The 16,272-nt window shown below is 36.7% G+C and overlaps 1 protein-coding gene across 1 annotated transcript in view; it reads right to left on the reverse strand.

Annotated features, from left to right (window-relative positions):
• The window catches only part of PTPRN2 (protein tyrosine phosphatase receptor type N2), a 679,248-nt gene that overhangs the window by 498,020 nt on the left and 164,956 nt on the right, over positions 1 to 16,272 (reverse strand). The window contains 1 exon segment of the mRNA XM_075495417.1: positions 7,957 to 8,070. Within this exon segment, the coding sequence (XP_075351532.1) occupies positions 7,957 to 8,070 (114 nt within the window).

A 16,272-nucleotide genomic window follows, 5' to 3' on the forward strand; every position in this document is an offset into this window, starting at 1 on the left:
CAAAAGCAAGCAGAGCTACAAAAAACTTAAAGGAACAAAAAGATAAATTTCTAAAATATTGCAGATTCAGGCAGCCTTACACTTTCTTCCAAGTCAGAGGTTTTGCGTTGTTGGATAGCTCACAGATAAAATAAATACAAGAAAATAAATTATCTGACCATGCTAAAGAAATGTGAAAATACTGAATTCAAAAAACCCCACACAAACCCCAAAATGGGGTAAAGAAAAAAAAAAAGTACTTTAATAGCTATATGTTTGACATATGCTAAATCAAGGAAGAATATTCAAAGACTTCCTAAAAGATTGGAGATACTTTAGTTAAGTATGTGGTGCAGGTTTGTGCAATGCTTAATTAGAAACCAGATAGCAACAGGAATAAAAGACTCAAAATGGGGGGAAAGTCCTTTTTGCACTTTTAAGACTGTGAAAAGCTGCAAAAGAGAAACTGAGCAACGGACAAGTGTTGGAGGGAAAGTACGATTTTATTACCATGAACTGCACTGTCTATCCATGACTGTACACATATGTACAGGCAAAACAAAACAGAAGGAGAAACTTGGGAAATACAGTGAGTATATGCTAAGAATCAGCATGAAAGAAAACACAAGTGGAATTAAAGAAGAGATTTAATATCACCCAGCCTTTGCAGGAAACTGCTACATTTGTCAGAAGCATTCTGCCAAAACTGTAAGATAAATAATGAAAACATCTTAAGTGAAAAAACTGCATATATGTGTATATATATGTGTGTGTGTGTATATATTTTCTGTATAGCAAAGGGAAAAAAGAACTTTTGTGAGAATTCATACTGATTACTAAAACAAAGTAAAGCTTCAATCATACCGTGGTGTACTGTGAGGGACACGATCTACCTATTGAGGTTTTGTATGAATAAGATTAAAATCATGATTTTGGAAAAGTAAGCCTAAATGTTTCGGAATTTAGAGTACCTATTGTAAAGCTAAAAATATGTCAAACACTAGGTGTCATTAGGAGCTGATATCTTAAAAGAACCTGAGGCACTGTACATAGAGATAAAATCTGTAGATAAAGAAATACAATGAATATAGAAATAGAAAAGGAAAACAAATTCCCTAGTAACACACAAATAAGGGAGAAAACACTGGTAGTGAAATGATAAAAAACAGTCTTATGTTGAATATGTAAATGTGCTATAATTATAGATTAATGGTACAAAATGGCATAATTAGTTTGGATATGCTATATTTTTATTCACAGTTTCCAAAAGTAGCATTATTAGAGAATACAGCAGCTAAAGAAGTAATCTCATGCTTGAATTGATATTTGCTGACATTCCAAGTGTGGGAACAACTGATAATGAACTGCAATTTGATTGCTGTGTTTTCAAGTGTGTTTTAAAAACATATTATGTACCCATATCACTTCAAGCCCAGTGTATGCCCAGTCCAATGGTCCTGTGGAAGGTGTTAATTTTTTTAAAGAATGATCTAAGAGACTAAAAATGAAGTTCAGAGCCGCATGTGACATCATTAACAGGGCAGCACGTTAATGAATAACCCAAATACAAAGACTTTCTGTTGTTGAGCTGCTGCTCAGTCTAATGCTGAGAACAAGGCCGTCCAGAGGAGGCCTGGCAAGCTTGCTCAGTGAAGTCCAACAGGAACAAGAAGAGACATCTTTAGTTTCTTCCACAGGAGGAAGAAACACAGACGATCTCCAAATTTCAAAGATCAGAAAGAGAACAAACTGTGAAAGCGCCAGCACAGAGAGCTTCATGGAAAACACTAAGCATTAATGCAGAGGTTAAAATCCATGAGGTGCCACAGAGATCTTCAAAACAAAGGAGGCAAGGCAGGAACTGATCGACAGCCTTTGATATTTGCATTATATTACCACTAATTTCTATGTTTCCTTCGGAAGAAGAGCTGTAAAGTTATCTGGGCCACAAAGAATTTCATACATTGTGATCCCAGTCGGCAGTTGTCACTGCTAGCTGACAGAAACATGACACAAAGGAGACATGCAGACCTTTTCTCCTTTCTATCAAACATATTAGTTAATGTGTTATTTTATCAAAAAGACAAGTAAAATCTCTGATTGATCATTCTTTTTAAACAAAAGGAATCCGATGCTATTGGGTTAACATACCTATCTTCCAAAAAAACCAATATTCAAATGATGCAAAATCAAAAAGATTTATACAACAGTGTGATGAATGCAGATAAAACTAAATATATATTACAAAGTTTTCTTCTGTACTTTCAGATATCTTTCCCACAATACATAGAATCTGCTTTACCCCCATAATCAATTTTTGTAATGCAAATACATTCTTCATAAATACTAATTTCCTGGAAAGAACATTTTTCATAAATGTCTTATATGGCAAAGAGCAAGTCAATGCTATATCAGATTATGTCTGGTAAGCAGATTTCAAAGTGTATTCTTTCTGCTGTTTTCTAAAATAAAACTTCTTGCTTTTTCTGAAACTCATTCTTAGTCGTCTGAAGTTCTATTTAGGTTTTGAAGACGAAAAAATATCAGTGGTGCTTTAGCACTTAACAAAAGCAGGAATTTTTTGCAACCTTTTCAGTGCGTTATTGTCCATTGAGCCAAAAAGTTAAGGCAGCGTGACAGGGATACCAGGAGAAGGTAAATACATCCAGTCCCAGCTGAGTTCCTCCAGTGTAGCATGTCATGGGGTTTATGCTTCAGTTCCTGGCTTCAGCAGCCATCTAGGAGAAGAATTTGTTAAGCACATAGATGTCTGGAGAAAGCCGATGCCTGGGAAATTTTATGTAAACGCACCGCTCTATTCAAGTAAAACTCTCTTTTTTTTCCTGAAGGCCAAAAGAAGAGTTTGCCTTCCTTTATATTAATATTTGAATTTAAAGAAAAACCTGCTTTCTCCTACTTCTCTTGTTTTCAGCTTTCCATATACCTCCACAATGATGTGATAATCACCTTGCAAATATGTGCAAGAAGTGTATTATTCCTTTTAAGTTTATTTCAAAACTGAGCTTATAAAGGTTTACTTTCAAGTCCTTCATTGCAGTAACAAATGATACTTTGCCTTGAAAAATAGTCCTGACTGAAATATTTAGCAACCCTTTCGTACTTCACAAGCTGCATGTGACAAGTCACATTCATTTCAATTTTCAAGTTAACTGATTGTAAATCATTTTAGTTTTCAAAACAAATTTGCTGTAAGAGTATAAAATTATTTCTAGCAAAGTTATATTAATCACCTCACACTTAACTGGTTAAAATTAATTTAGAACAAATATTTTTTTTCTCCCTGTCAAGAGCTTTCTGGGTTGCAAAGAAGACAAATGAGGAAAAAAATGCTATTTTTTTCAAATAGTCTGTAAATCTGTTGCCTATTTCCACAGCCCATGAGCCTCTCAAGAATATCTTGCTGACTTGAGCTAAATTAATTTAAAAGTGTACCCTACTCTTTTTGGTTCTCCTAATAACATTGTTGATATTTTAATACCTTAAGCAGGACTTTCTTCATAATACTGTAAAAGAAATTGCTTTCCTTGAAAGTAAAGTTTAGAACAAGAAGGTGTTATAGCAAAAATTAAGTAGCAACAAGCATACTCAGGAATCGTTTAGTAATGACTCCAACTTACATAAACAATACAAAGAACATTTATCTGATTTGTTTTCCAAATAAGCATGCTGCTCGGTTCCTGCAGTAAAGTGACAACAGCTGTAATTCAGTTAAAATTTAAGTAAAACAGAAGATAGAAGCTAAACTACCAATTGTTAGTCTAACATGCCTTGTTTCTAATACACAGTATCCTGTTGAACTGTGCTAGAAACAGTGCCCACCGGGCATACAGCAAACACAAAAATATGACTTCTAGCTCAGGAGAACGACATGCCACCAAGCACATAATGCTGAGAAGGTATGAACGCTGTGAAATGCTTCTGTATGCTTGAACTTTCCTTACATTTTTTCCCTAAACACGCACAGTGGCCACTCCCAGAGGCAGAATCCTAAGTCAGATGGAAATTTGTTATGACCCTGAGCAATCCCCTTGTTCTGATATCTTCACGGAAGTGTGTCCTCCAGGCTCCACCTCTGAGCTCTTTCTTCTACTAATGGCTCATTGCTATGGCAGCTGCACTTTCACAGAGTTAGTACCATGTTATCAGCTAGTCTGAATCACTGGATAGAAACTATTCTATCAAACAAATGTAAATCCCTCTTGGAGTAAGCAAGTTGAGAAATACTACTGTTCTCTTTTATTATTGCTTATGCTGATATTTCAAGTACTATTTATGCATTCACGCTTGAGTTATAATGTACCAGGATTAGTCCTCCTATCTCATTTTCCATGCTTCTAGTCTTATAGGTCAACCATCAGCATGAAACTATGTTTCTACAATCTTGCTAAGAATCTTAGTGATGCAATCACTTTGCCTTCACGATACTATTGTTGGGACAAGAAGAAAACAAAACATTTTATAATATGTTTAATCCATTTAAGTAAAAAAAAAAAAAAGTATTTGGTGCATTTTAGCTAAACAGGAAAGTGTATAGATGATTTATCATTCTTGGTATATTCCAAGGAGTATCTTCTCCCAAGCTGGACAAGACGATGCAGAAGATCAACCATAGGGATAAGTATTTCCATTTCCTTCAGGCACTACTCGTTCACCCCTCTATGCTGATATTTCCTTCATTCCCCTTTTCCAATGATGCAGTCCTATCTAAACAACATCGTTTTGATTGTTCTGTTTATCAGACAATAAGAAATGTTTCAACTCCTCATAAATTATAGCACTACCAATTTCAGAAAGTGATTCATCATGTTTCAGCAACTGTGAGAAGGGCTTTTCCCATATAGATAGTCACATTTATAAAAACTGAATCTTCAGAAAATCTTCAGGAAGGGTATTTTGACAGATTTGACTGACTCAAGGACAGTGTGAGTGAAAATGCCATGAACAAGGGTATTTGAATGCTACCGGATCATTTCTTTGTAGGAAATGCTAATATTGCAAGGCATTCATTTCTATCATCAATCTACCAGTAGATCGTGTAGTCAGAGATAGACTCAATGTGTAAAGAAGACATAAAAGCTATACCATTATGAAACCTGAATTCAATTCTAGTCAAAGTCCTTTATTAAACAGATTATCATCAAGCGTGTCACTCATCTAAGCTTCTGTTGTATGCTTCCCTCTTGTAGTAAACATTTTGAGCTGGCACAATCAAATGATATTTGCTATTCATATCATGTTGTCCTTTGTTTTATAGCACCTGACCATACATTTGGACCTTGATTCAAATATAGGCGTAACTTAGAAGTGATCAGCAAATAGGAAAGAAAGAGGACGTAAATTTTACGAGGCTTTCTATGGATTATTTCTTTTAATCCTATGAAAATAGATATCAACAGGCTATTGCTAGAAAAAAATAGGAGATTAGTAATACTGCAAGATGACATCAGGAAGGGAACAAAAAAGAAAAACTAAGTCACATTAGAAAAATAAATAAACAAAAACCTTGAAAACCACTCAAGATAATAACCTCCAAATTATATGGTCCTTAAGTGTACGTATGTCTAACAAAACCAGAAAGTGTTCAATATAAAGTTTATTAAAAGTTTTACGTATCGTGGGACCTACTATATAGTTTTCCAAGATAAATTTGTCCTACTCTTTACAAAAAGGAGAGAACAGATGCTGTCGCCTGTCCCTTACAGGGAAGCTGGGCATCAGCAAGCGGAGCTAGCCAGTACTCTTTTGGAAAGGACAAGAACTGGGTGTTACGTAGATAAAGGAAATAAGACCTCTGAAAAAGTGAAGCCCTTTCTTCAGGTTACCTGAAACTTTTGTGTGGGCTTGACAATGTCACGCTTATCTGTACTGCAGAAATGGTTATAATGTTTTGCACACAATTTGCAGGAGAACAGCATTAACTGTGCAAGTGACCACCATAGCCAGCAAACATGACCTAAGGGCTGGATGTATTACATCTGATAGCACCAGCAAACAGCAGAGTCTTCTCTGAGCCACCTGATATCAGTAATCCCTTAATCTGATAGCCAGTATTGATTCTACTCCTTCCATATTTCTGTCCTCACTAAACACTTCAGAATTTGCCAAGGATACTGAGAGAAAAAAGAAAAAAAGTTATTTTATCACATCAATCACTTGAACAAGGACATTCTAGCATTCTATTATCTTTTACAGATATATTTAAGATTCTCATCACTGGGATACCCACAGGCCACAAAAACTGCCTGCAGAAGTTTTATATCAGTTCAAAGCATATACACATTTGTGTATGCACCTCTAAATGTCATGAGTAAGGAAAGATAAAAGCAAAAGTACTTTCATTCTCCACCACGGCTTCAATCTGTGTGTTCCTTGTCATTCTCTTGCTATGAAAAAATATGAGACAAGTCCAAATTTCAATGCCCAAGTTTCCTTATAAGAAGCATACTGCAGTTTACTGCAACAGATACATCCAGGGAGGTGGGTTGCTGATAACAGAGATCCTAGGGAAGGTTACTTTATTGATCAGAGAAGCACTTAGTAGGGGGAGATCACAGGAGTTCAGTTGAATTAACCAAAATTTTATGGTAGTCAGGTAGGCGGAGACAGGTAAGCATCATTTGAGATGGCCTGGGATATCCCATTGGCCTCTCTATGTGCCCCTCCAGAAGGGCGTGGGTCACCTCTGACTTCCCTGTGGAGGAAGCTTTACATAGGACTCATCACCAACATTTGGGCAATGGAAATGAGTGCTAGCTGTCCATGCAAGCATGATCAATTTAGATACCAATTTAGGTGTCTTAGGGAGATGAATTTGGCTCCCCTTCTTCACTATATTCAGAGAGCAGATACTAGCTTTTCCACTCATACAGTGTTGCCCTGATGAAATAGTATTTTCATAGATCTGCTTGCATAACTTAGCCTTTACAAAATGACAAGTGAAAGAGCCACAAGTACTATTCACATGTAACTGTTCATCAGCCAGGAGTTACTACAACCAAGTTTTGTCGAGTTTGCTTCATTTGGATGGGCTGCTGGACAGGAAATAAATCCCTGGAAATTTTTTGAATTCTCTATATCAGTGGTTTCCAAACTAGAAGTCCAGCCTCTACACATAGTCATGAAGTTGCAAATCAATTTTTTCTCATAATTAGACTAGCATCATACTAATACAATATTACTAGTTTGTAATTGAGATTGTAACTGGAAAATATTTAGGAACAAACATCCACACCAATAATGCAAGTGCAAAATTAACCATTCCAACAATCCTCTTAGGACAATTTAGATCACAAAGATTTCTTGATCCTGCAGCTGTCTACAACAGAGGTATATTTCATGTATTAGTACCTAAAAAGTTTGTTCACCTTATTGGCTTTCACTTTATCCAAGTTTTGATTTGTTAGTTCAAGTTATGCCATTCAGAAGCTAGAACATCCTTTCCAGCTTTGGAAAGAGCACAGAGATTAACTTCAGGAAGCTGAATAAAAATTAAAAGGAACACAGTAGATGCAGCAGCTTGTAAGGAAATCAGAGCAGTTCTACTTACCTGAATTCATTAGAAGGTTAAGAACTGTTTCTAGCTCACTAGAAGTTGTGTGTGTTCTGCCCATGCACCCTGAAATATGCTGTGGTGCAAAAGTATACATGGCAAATTATTTTTCTTTCCTGCTGATTTATTTAGATGACACCAGCATTCATAGATGCTAACATTTTATTGCATAGCGTGTCAGTCACAGATATGCACTACCTAGAGAGGAAGCACCTCTCCTGAAATTGCCTCACCAAGTCCTTGTTGCAGATTCGGTGAGTCAGACTGCTTTTTACTCTTATAAAATCTGTGCTACTGGGATTGAAACACACTGCGTTCAAAAACTTCTGAAGACGTCCCCTCAGAGGGGGCACAAAATAATTGTAACCCCCAGTGCAACTAACCCTACTCCAGAGTTTTTACTATACCTCTGTGCGAGAGCTTCTCCAGGATGATCCTTAGGCGCTGAAGAACAGGGGGTGAAATGTCATATTTATAGATGTCTATTACTGGCACTCGCTGACATCTCCCAAATATTCCATCTGCAGGAGAGAGAAAAAGAAAAGGAAAAGTATACATTTCGTTTTCTGAGAGGAAGAAAGCATGATGAGATGCGCATTTCCAATGTATCCTAATTATATACTGAAGGAACCTTTTAAAAGACACTTTAAAAAGCTATCAAAGGACTACTGAAGTCATGAGACAGGGTATCTTCTACCAAAATAAATAAATACTGGAAAAAATATTAGTTGGAGGAAGATTCTATTGTACAAGTTATGCATACAGTTTATTTTATAAAGTAATTTCAGACTTCTGTCTCCCAAATCTTTTGATGTAAAACTTCTTTACTGACAATTCAGGGGGGAAAAAAAAAAATAATGTTCAGCACCTACTACGTTGCAGATGAAAAGTGCAGCATCCAGAAACATAAATATTAATTTGCAGAAACTATGAGGATTTGCTGAAACATTTTTAATGCAGGAGCTGTGCGTTAGGCATTGGTAAATGAGAACTGAATCCGTAATGGCTAGCAAAGACTCATTTCAAGAAGTACCCTCTAATGAATGCAATAAAAGAAAGCTGCTCACAGAACAATGAGATATTAATGTGGCCTAATTTATTTAGCTCCATTCCATTTGTCTAAAATGACAGACTCTTCTCATCAATGTCTTTTCAAATAACACCTTCTAATTAATTTAGCTTCTTATTAGTCTTTATTTAGAGAATTGTTCATTTTGAGACAAGCTTCCTGTGTATGTGTGGGAGGAACAGGGAGTTCAAACATTCAAATTACCTTTCTCTCTTTCATACAAAAGACTAATTCAGAGCCTAGGTGCTTCACATACAATCTGACCATCTGCAATCCTAGGCCTCTGAGAAAAAAGTGGTTTCATTTATTGTTCAAAACGGTTCTCTTCTATATAGTGATCCAAAGGAAGCAATTTAAATGCAACAAGTTTAATTAGCAAAATATTCTGCTGCAGTACTAGTTTTAACACAGTAATTACTTCTGCTCCGATATTACATCTATGCTCAAAAAGGATAGCTACATCAGATTAGCAGAAAATAACGGTAAGTATTAATTTGCAAACGTCCATTACTTTCTCTGCTACTTCACGGAGCTAAAAGACTACAAATGGGAACTACTGGCCCAGCCGTTCACTAAACACAAATAATGGCATAAAAGAAAATAAACCTATCCAGGATGCAGAAAAAGGGCATTATTAGCCTTCACTGTTAAACACAAATACCTCATTGAAATTAGCCAACTTTCGCTTTCTTTGCCTTTCCAGTCCTCCTGTCACTTACAACTGCCAAATTAAGTTAATCCAAATTAAAAACTTACCTCTGAGTCTAATTTGGGTATTGGAAACTAGGTTTAATTTAGAAACCGCACACAGAGATCTGGTTTGTTTTTCTGCCATATAATGTATAAAGCAGCCTAACAGCAGAATAAAATATTCATCTCCATTTAAAAACCTGTTGCAGTTGGAAATAAACAAAGTATATAAATATCAGTCGTTTGTAAATGGACGGATAACAGGAATAAATAAGGTCCTGGTTCAGAAAGGAACAGAAGAACATTTTAGTGTTTAAGAACAAGATTGTTCAAAATGAAATATGACTTGAAATAGTCAGCTCTATTTTGGAATACCACCATTACTGGCTACAAATAATTAGGACAAAATCTATGTTTATATAAACAACTAATATTCCATGATTTTTAAAAGATCATGTACTTTAAAAATAATTATAATGTTATTTTAGAGTCCAGAAAAGCATACACATTCAGCATGAATTAAGGTTTTTTTGTATTAAGCATCATTTAAAGGTATCTCAATGGATGCAAAAGCTAATTCACTCACAAACTCCAAAAGAGACCAACCTTTTTTTCTAAAACCAGAGTTTTCAGAAACCTTTAGCCTACTGCCTTTGAATAGAACAAAACCTATTTAAATTCTAAAATTAACAATTTGCACATGAGTCTGAGCTGCATTATACAATCTATCCAAAAACACTAGGACTGCTTAGGGAGAAACCGCAAGTTATTTTAGCTTTTGTACTTGAAATATGGGCATAATAAGCTTTGAAGAGGCTGCAATCACAAATAGTGCTCTGCTCTGCTAAATGCAGTACTAGGAGAGTTGAGAAGGAGCAGTATGCCCCAAGGAGCGGTTGGCAAATACCATCTCTAAAATACAGAGGGACTTTATAGTGGGGATTACAGTTAGACTGGAGCTGTGCAAATAGTAGATTTCATAGTTCAGTTCAGTAGCTTTTTTTAAAAAAGTAGGAATTTTCCCAGGTTTTTCTATTTGTTTGGGGGTTTTTTATTTTTTATTTGATTGGAAGGTTTCCGTGGCAAGATTTGACATCTAAAAAATTAAATCGAGGTTGAGCATTCACTTTCAGGGTACCTTTTAAGTAAAACTTCTTAAAATTACATAGATTGTGGGGAAAAAAAGGCAGGGGAGAGCGATTTTACAAAAAAAGTTTGCAAAAGTTCCCCCTCTTTTTCTTTCCAAGAAATCTATTTGGCAGATGTGACTCAAATTCAGAAATGGCGTTAGTCTAGCACAAACCTCATTTTCACTTAAACTACAGCTAATGTTTAAAAACTGTCCAGCTTAGTCTGCCATGGACTATCCAAAACCACTGATCTTTAGAGCGAGTAAATACATGGTGCGTCTTTCCAGACCAGCTGCACCCACCTCTGGCGCAGGGCGACGTGGGGCTGTTGCAGTGCGTTGGTGTCCGAGCACCCTGTCGTGCACCCGTTTGACCTCTAACAGCCTCCAACGAGCAAATTGCCCAAAGCTGTCGTGAAGCAAAAAGGAAAATGGAAAAACTCCCAGATTTTACAGTAAATGTCACATGGCAGAGGAAGTTCAAAGCATGAGTGATGCTTTAATAACCACCATCCAAGGAAAAGCCCTGTATGCCTATAGCCGTTAAGAGTGTGTTCATTCTGAACTTTGATTAAAATTGTATTCTGAGAAGGAATGTAATATGCAAAAGACATCTGCTCTTTACACATGCCCAGAATGAGGGAAGGTTGAGACAACCGATCAATATACACATATGGTTGCTATTAAAGTGCTATCATGTGCTAACCGTTAGCAAAAAGTAGTATCTGAAATTTCCGTAGTAATATCTTATAAGTTATACTTAGACCTGGAAACATCTGCGTTAACAGCATGGTAATGTTGACTTTTAGAAGCCTTCTACATTTGTTTCCAAAGAAGAGAATAAACAGAAGAATAATACACCCAGGGAGACAGTGAGATGCTTCTTTATGTATTTGGCTATTTTGAAATAGGTTCAATATTTGAGAAAGGACGCAAGCATACATTTTTAAGAGCTGCTATTTAAAATCTTGAATTTTGACAAATATATATTACAAAGTTAGATGCTAAGATTAAAAGACACAAATTTAACCTAACCCAGGTGCCCAGAAAGATCTCAAATAGTGGCAGATGAACCTCTTTTATTAGATACAACACCCTGGAGCATGGTACATGTATTTACACTGAATATTTATCAACTTCTAGTGGAAAAAATACAACTGACAGATTAAACAGTGAACAAGTGAAAACACAAGTTCTGGAAGGATGATTTTTGAGGGAGAGTTAGAAGCAACTGGAAAACTCCCATCTTAATTCATTATTATTGCCCATTTGTGATGAATTAGTGGATATTTATGATCTCTATTACCTACTGAGGAAGGAAGCATGGTGTTACAGTCATGACTGACATCTAGGTACTGAATTATATAAAAGGAGAGCATGAAAAAACTATAGTCTGAAACACAGTTTTGTGAAAACACAGGGGTTTTTTGTTGATTGTGCCAACATGTTCACTTGGTAAGGCAGTCAGGCATCACATGCGTAACAGGCACTAAAAAGTCTTTGGAAACTTGCACTAAGTGACACCGTCACCTTGAAAGCACGACTATTTGTGGGCAGCTGATTCATTCAATTCATTCTAAGTAGTGTTTCCCACAAAAAAAACCAGTGTATAATAAGTTGTCCTTGGCTAGAGAAACGTATCCCATCCTGGAACCACCAAGTATGGCTAATCTGATAACTGAAACTAAGATGGGTGCAAGACTTGGCATGGTTTTGAACAATACCAGCAAAAAAAGAATGAGTTCTTGTTGAATGTATTCTGCTACTGAGCAAAGTTATGAGGACTGGTAGAGACACTGGAGTTTGTCTGCAGGCTGATGGAAGCTTGGTAGATGTAAATTAAAAGACTGTGTTCTGCAGTAATTAATTATTTAGATCTACATACAGTGAAATTTTCACATGGCGCTCACAAGTGACCTTTGCAAAGGAGCCTTCAAGCAGATGCTTTGAAGCACCCAGTTCTTCTGCCCTTCAAACTTCCTGCAGCAGCCAGAAAGGAAGCAGCTCTCCAGACAGTGACTCTATTTGCATACATGGGTCGACCAACACTTCAGCTTCCTTAACCTAATTACCTGGCAATTATTAAAAAAATTGTAAAGTAGAGCTTTGTATAAAATGTAAGTTTTGCCCCATATTGCAGGCATTGTGCTTTGTTCCTGTGTCGTAATGTAAACAGGAAAGTCCCCGGACCCAGCAGTGTGTCAAACAGCATCTGCTGCCACCTTTGCCTGTATCATTTATGCTCTTGCAGTTAATCACAGAACTTCCTCTAAGGTTTCTGCAGAGTTTGCAGTGGGCATCATTCTTCAGCAACTTAACCTCCTGTAAGAAAAGGATTCTTTCTTCCCACCGAATACGGACATTACTTCACACTCCTTCCCCCAGCTATTGGTTTAAGGTGCTGTAAGGTCCAAGAGTAGTCCCGGACTAATGAAAAGGCCAGTGCTTGATGTCTTATAACCCAAGGTTAGAGCCCGAGGTGCCTACTGGAAAGATTAAATCATTTTCCAATGAGAAGCATAATATTTGCATCTCAAAAGTCTCATGACACTGGACTTCAAGGTCACAGATGTTAAGGTGATTTGAGAAGGAGACTGTTAAAGTATTTTACTCTTCTCTCCCTGCTATTTCCCTCCAGTACGGTGTTTGTTTTCAAAATCCTTTTAAAAAAAAAAAAAAAAAAAAGTAACAGTTCCTTGAAGAGGACATTAAGTTGCATATCAGGAGGCTTATTTCAGAAGACATAGTCCACAAACCCACGTTCAACATTTACAAGTAAGCTCTTCAGCAAACAGCATATTTTTAATATTGCATTTATTAAAAAAAGATTTGTTCATAATTTATACCTCTACTTTTAAATTCTCTTTACAAGTGAGGTAGAGATCATACAGATAGAGCAACAGTGGCTTCTACAGTGTCATTTCTCATGCAATGTTTTGAAAATATTACTCCAAAGCTTTCAAACAGCAAATGCTTACAAGTCTCACTGCAGCAGTTCGTCAGAAATGCCGCTGCTTGCAATCACGGTTAACTGCATTGCAAACCTGCAGCGCTCCACGGAGAATGCAGCCTTCCTAGGAGGCAATCTCCCCGTGTTAAACTTTTAAAACCTTTTTACCATTTTATTTTGCTTATCTCTGTGCAGCCTCAGTAGTCCTTGGTTATTTCCATTTCGGAGCAGTAATAGTGGCATCTAGTGGACGGTGTCCTGCTCAGGGACCAGTGCTGGAGCACAAGCTAGTCACCTTCTAGAGTTCTTGCTGTCGGATCCATTTGGCTTTGTCTGGAACACACAGCTACGTAGTTACAGCCACCCTCAGTCCACCCTGTCCTTTAAGAGGCAGGTGGAAGTTTTATTTAAAATTATTTAAATACGGTTTATTAAATTATTTTAATTTAAAATATTTTAAATATTATTTCAAATGCAGAAGTACCGTTATTTAAAATTAAGAAATACAATGCCAAAAAAAAAAAGGCTAAGATATTTGTTTCTAGAAGTAATGCATTATTAAGGCAAGCAAGCAAAGTGCATACAGATTGTTTTAAAAAGCGTCTGTGGTGGTATTCTGCTTTTGCTAGTAAGGCACAAAACATTACACAATAAAATAAATCCTCAACTGTAAATAAAACACAAAGCATATTTTTTGTAGATTTATGTTGTAGATTTAATAGAAACACTGTAAGAAGCAGAAAACAACAATGTAAGGTGTTCTAAACTTGAAATTTTTTTTATTCAACAAGAAAATACCATGCAGTGGATACTTTTACTGACAGGCCAGTAAATACACTCTTCCTCAGATACTAAATAAGCTGCTGCCTGGAAGGCAAAGGTAGCTTTGTAAACTCTGCTGAAAGCCAGGCCACCTAACAGTCCTGTAAAAGGACTCTAACAAGATTTAATGCCTTTCCTCACCTCTTTGGACACAGATATTTAAGGAAAAAAGTGGATGGCCGGTCTGCTTTCAACCAAAAAACCCCAAAACCTAAAACCCCAAAATATTTCTGGTGTTGAATATTACTGACTGAAAGAACTGGATGGCATGTTAGTGATTACGAAAGTGCTCATATTAAAAGATAAAAGTTCACATTAACAGCAGCATTAGTTAGCTGTTGTGCAAATATTGTGATAGGGCTGGGATTTGCAAAGCTCCAAATCATCCCGAGGCACGTCTGAGAGCGAATAGCTCCTCTGGGGTTTACAGTCCCCTTGTCTCAAGGAGTAATTCAGAGAGCAAGTTCTGGAGGACTCTGTTCTTCCTTCATCAGAAAAAGATATAACCTTCAACAGAGGGGAAACATCATTTTAGGAACTGTTTCCGTGCTAACCTGCTAATTTAAGTGGTGGATTGTATGGTCCCAAAATATTATGCACACTTTCACTTGAGAGGTTTTTTTAAGTTACAACAGAAATATGTAAATTGTAGAGAAAGTAACTAAAAAATCATGCTCTCTATTGAGTACAGCAAAAGGAGGGAAGGAAAGGATTGTGAAAAAGCCAGCTACAATTTAACAAAGCAAGAGGAGAGCAGGCTCGCCATGAAAAGAAGTGCTGCCTGCTTCCAAAAAGCCCCTAAGTTAAGTTATGCAGCTAAGAGAATGAGAGGTCCAGATTTCAATGCCTACTTTCTGCGATTCAGAGCACAGAAATGAACCTCAGTCTTAACAGGTCATACGTAGGCCTCCCAACCACAGAAATAATGGCCATGCCTTGGGAGGAAAGGGCAGGAGGGAGTTTAAGAAAAGGAAAAAGTAGAGATGAAAAGAAAGCAAGTCTTAAATTTTTGCTGGTAGAGCTAATGTTCCAGTTGAATAATGCTTGAATAACTTGGTACTTCTTAGAGAACCAAACTCGAATTTTCCACAGCCTGAGTAACTACGTGGAATGAAAGCTGTGCTTTTTGGCTCCATGATGAGGACAAGAAAGGATGACAAAGCAGTGACTGAATCAACATCTTCTGCATCCAGATGACCGCTGCAGTCTGTAAGCCACAGAAGCCATCTGCCTCTACTTTTGATCACAGAGACCAACCCAGACTTGAGAAAACTGTTGAGAAAAAACCCAAAAGCTCTAATTGCAATATATTAAGAGGACTTTCCTAAGCAAAACTACATATTCAATATTAGCTATGATGTCTCTAAGAAAAAAGCTTGCAATCAAAACCATCTAAACAGCAACTCCTTTTTTTGTCAATACTGGTACTAAAGAGAAAAGGGAGGAAAGACTTAAACATATAAATCCACCTCCAAGAGGAAAAATACTTTGAATTAAAATATAAGACAAGTATTAGTAGGCTTACAATAAAGCTATCTCTTTTTCTTTAGCATATTTAGTCATTGGACTACAAGATTAACACGTAAATTTCTACTTTACATTGCTATCTCATTAGAGAGAAACCTGAGCCATGTACCACCCCCCCGTCTAGAAAAAGCTATTTTTTTTCAGAAGACAGAGAAAATACTGCACTAAATTCTGACCACATCACTACCAGAAAGACATGAATAAACTAGAAAAGTTCCGAGAAAAAGGAAAGAAAGGAGGTAGCCACACAGATCCTTAAGCATTGAACTAGCTGACTCTTTATGGGAAAAGACTAAAAGTTTATGCAACCTGGTTGATTAATTATTTATGACATTATTGGGAGAAATGGAGTGAAAAGACAAAAATGAACAATCTGAATCAGAACAAGTTTCAAGCAGGGAGAAACTATTCTGAAGCTGTTCAACTCCCTCCTGGAAGAGTAATGGAGCTCCTATTGCTTGCACTGTTTAAAATTAAGCCAGAGCAATGGGGAATGATGAAACATGAACAATTCTTTCTTTTACTCAATATGCATT

This window comes from Mycteria americana, chromosome 2 (genome assembly GCF_035582795.1).
Source record: "Mycteria americana isolate JAX WOST 10 ecotype Jacksonville Zoo and Gardens chromosome 2, USCA_MyAme_1.0, whole genome shotgun sequence".
In the NCBI taxonomy this organism is placed as follows: domain Eukaryota; kingdom Metazoa; phylum Chordata; class Aves; order Ciconiiformes; family Ciconiidae; genus Mycteria; species Mycteria americana.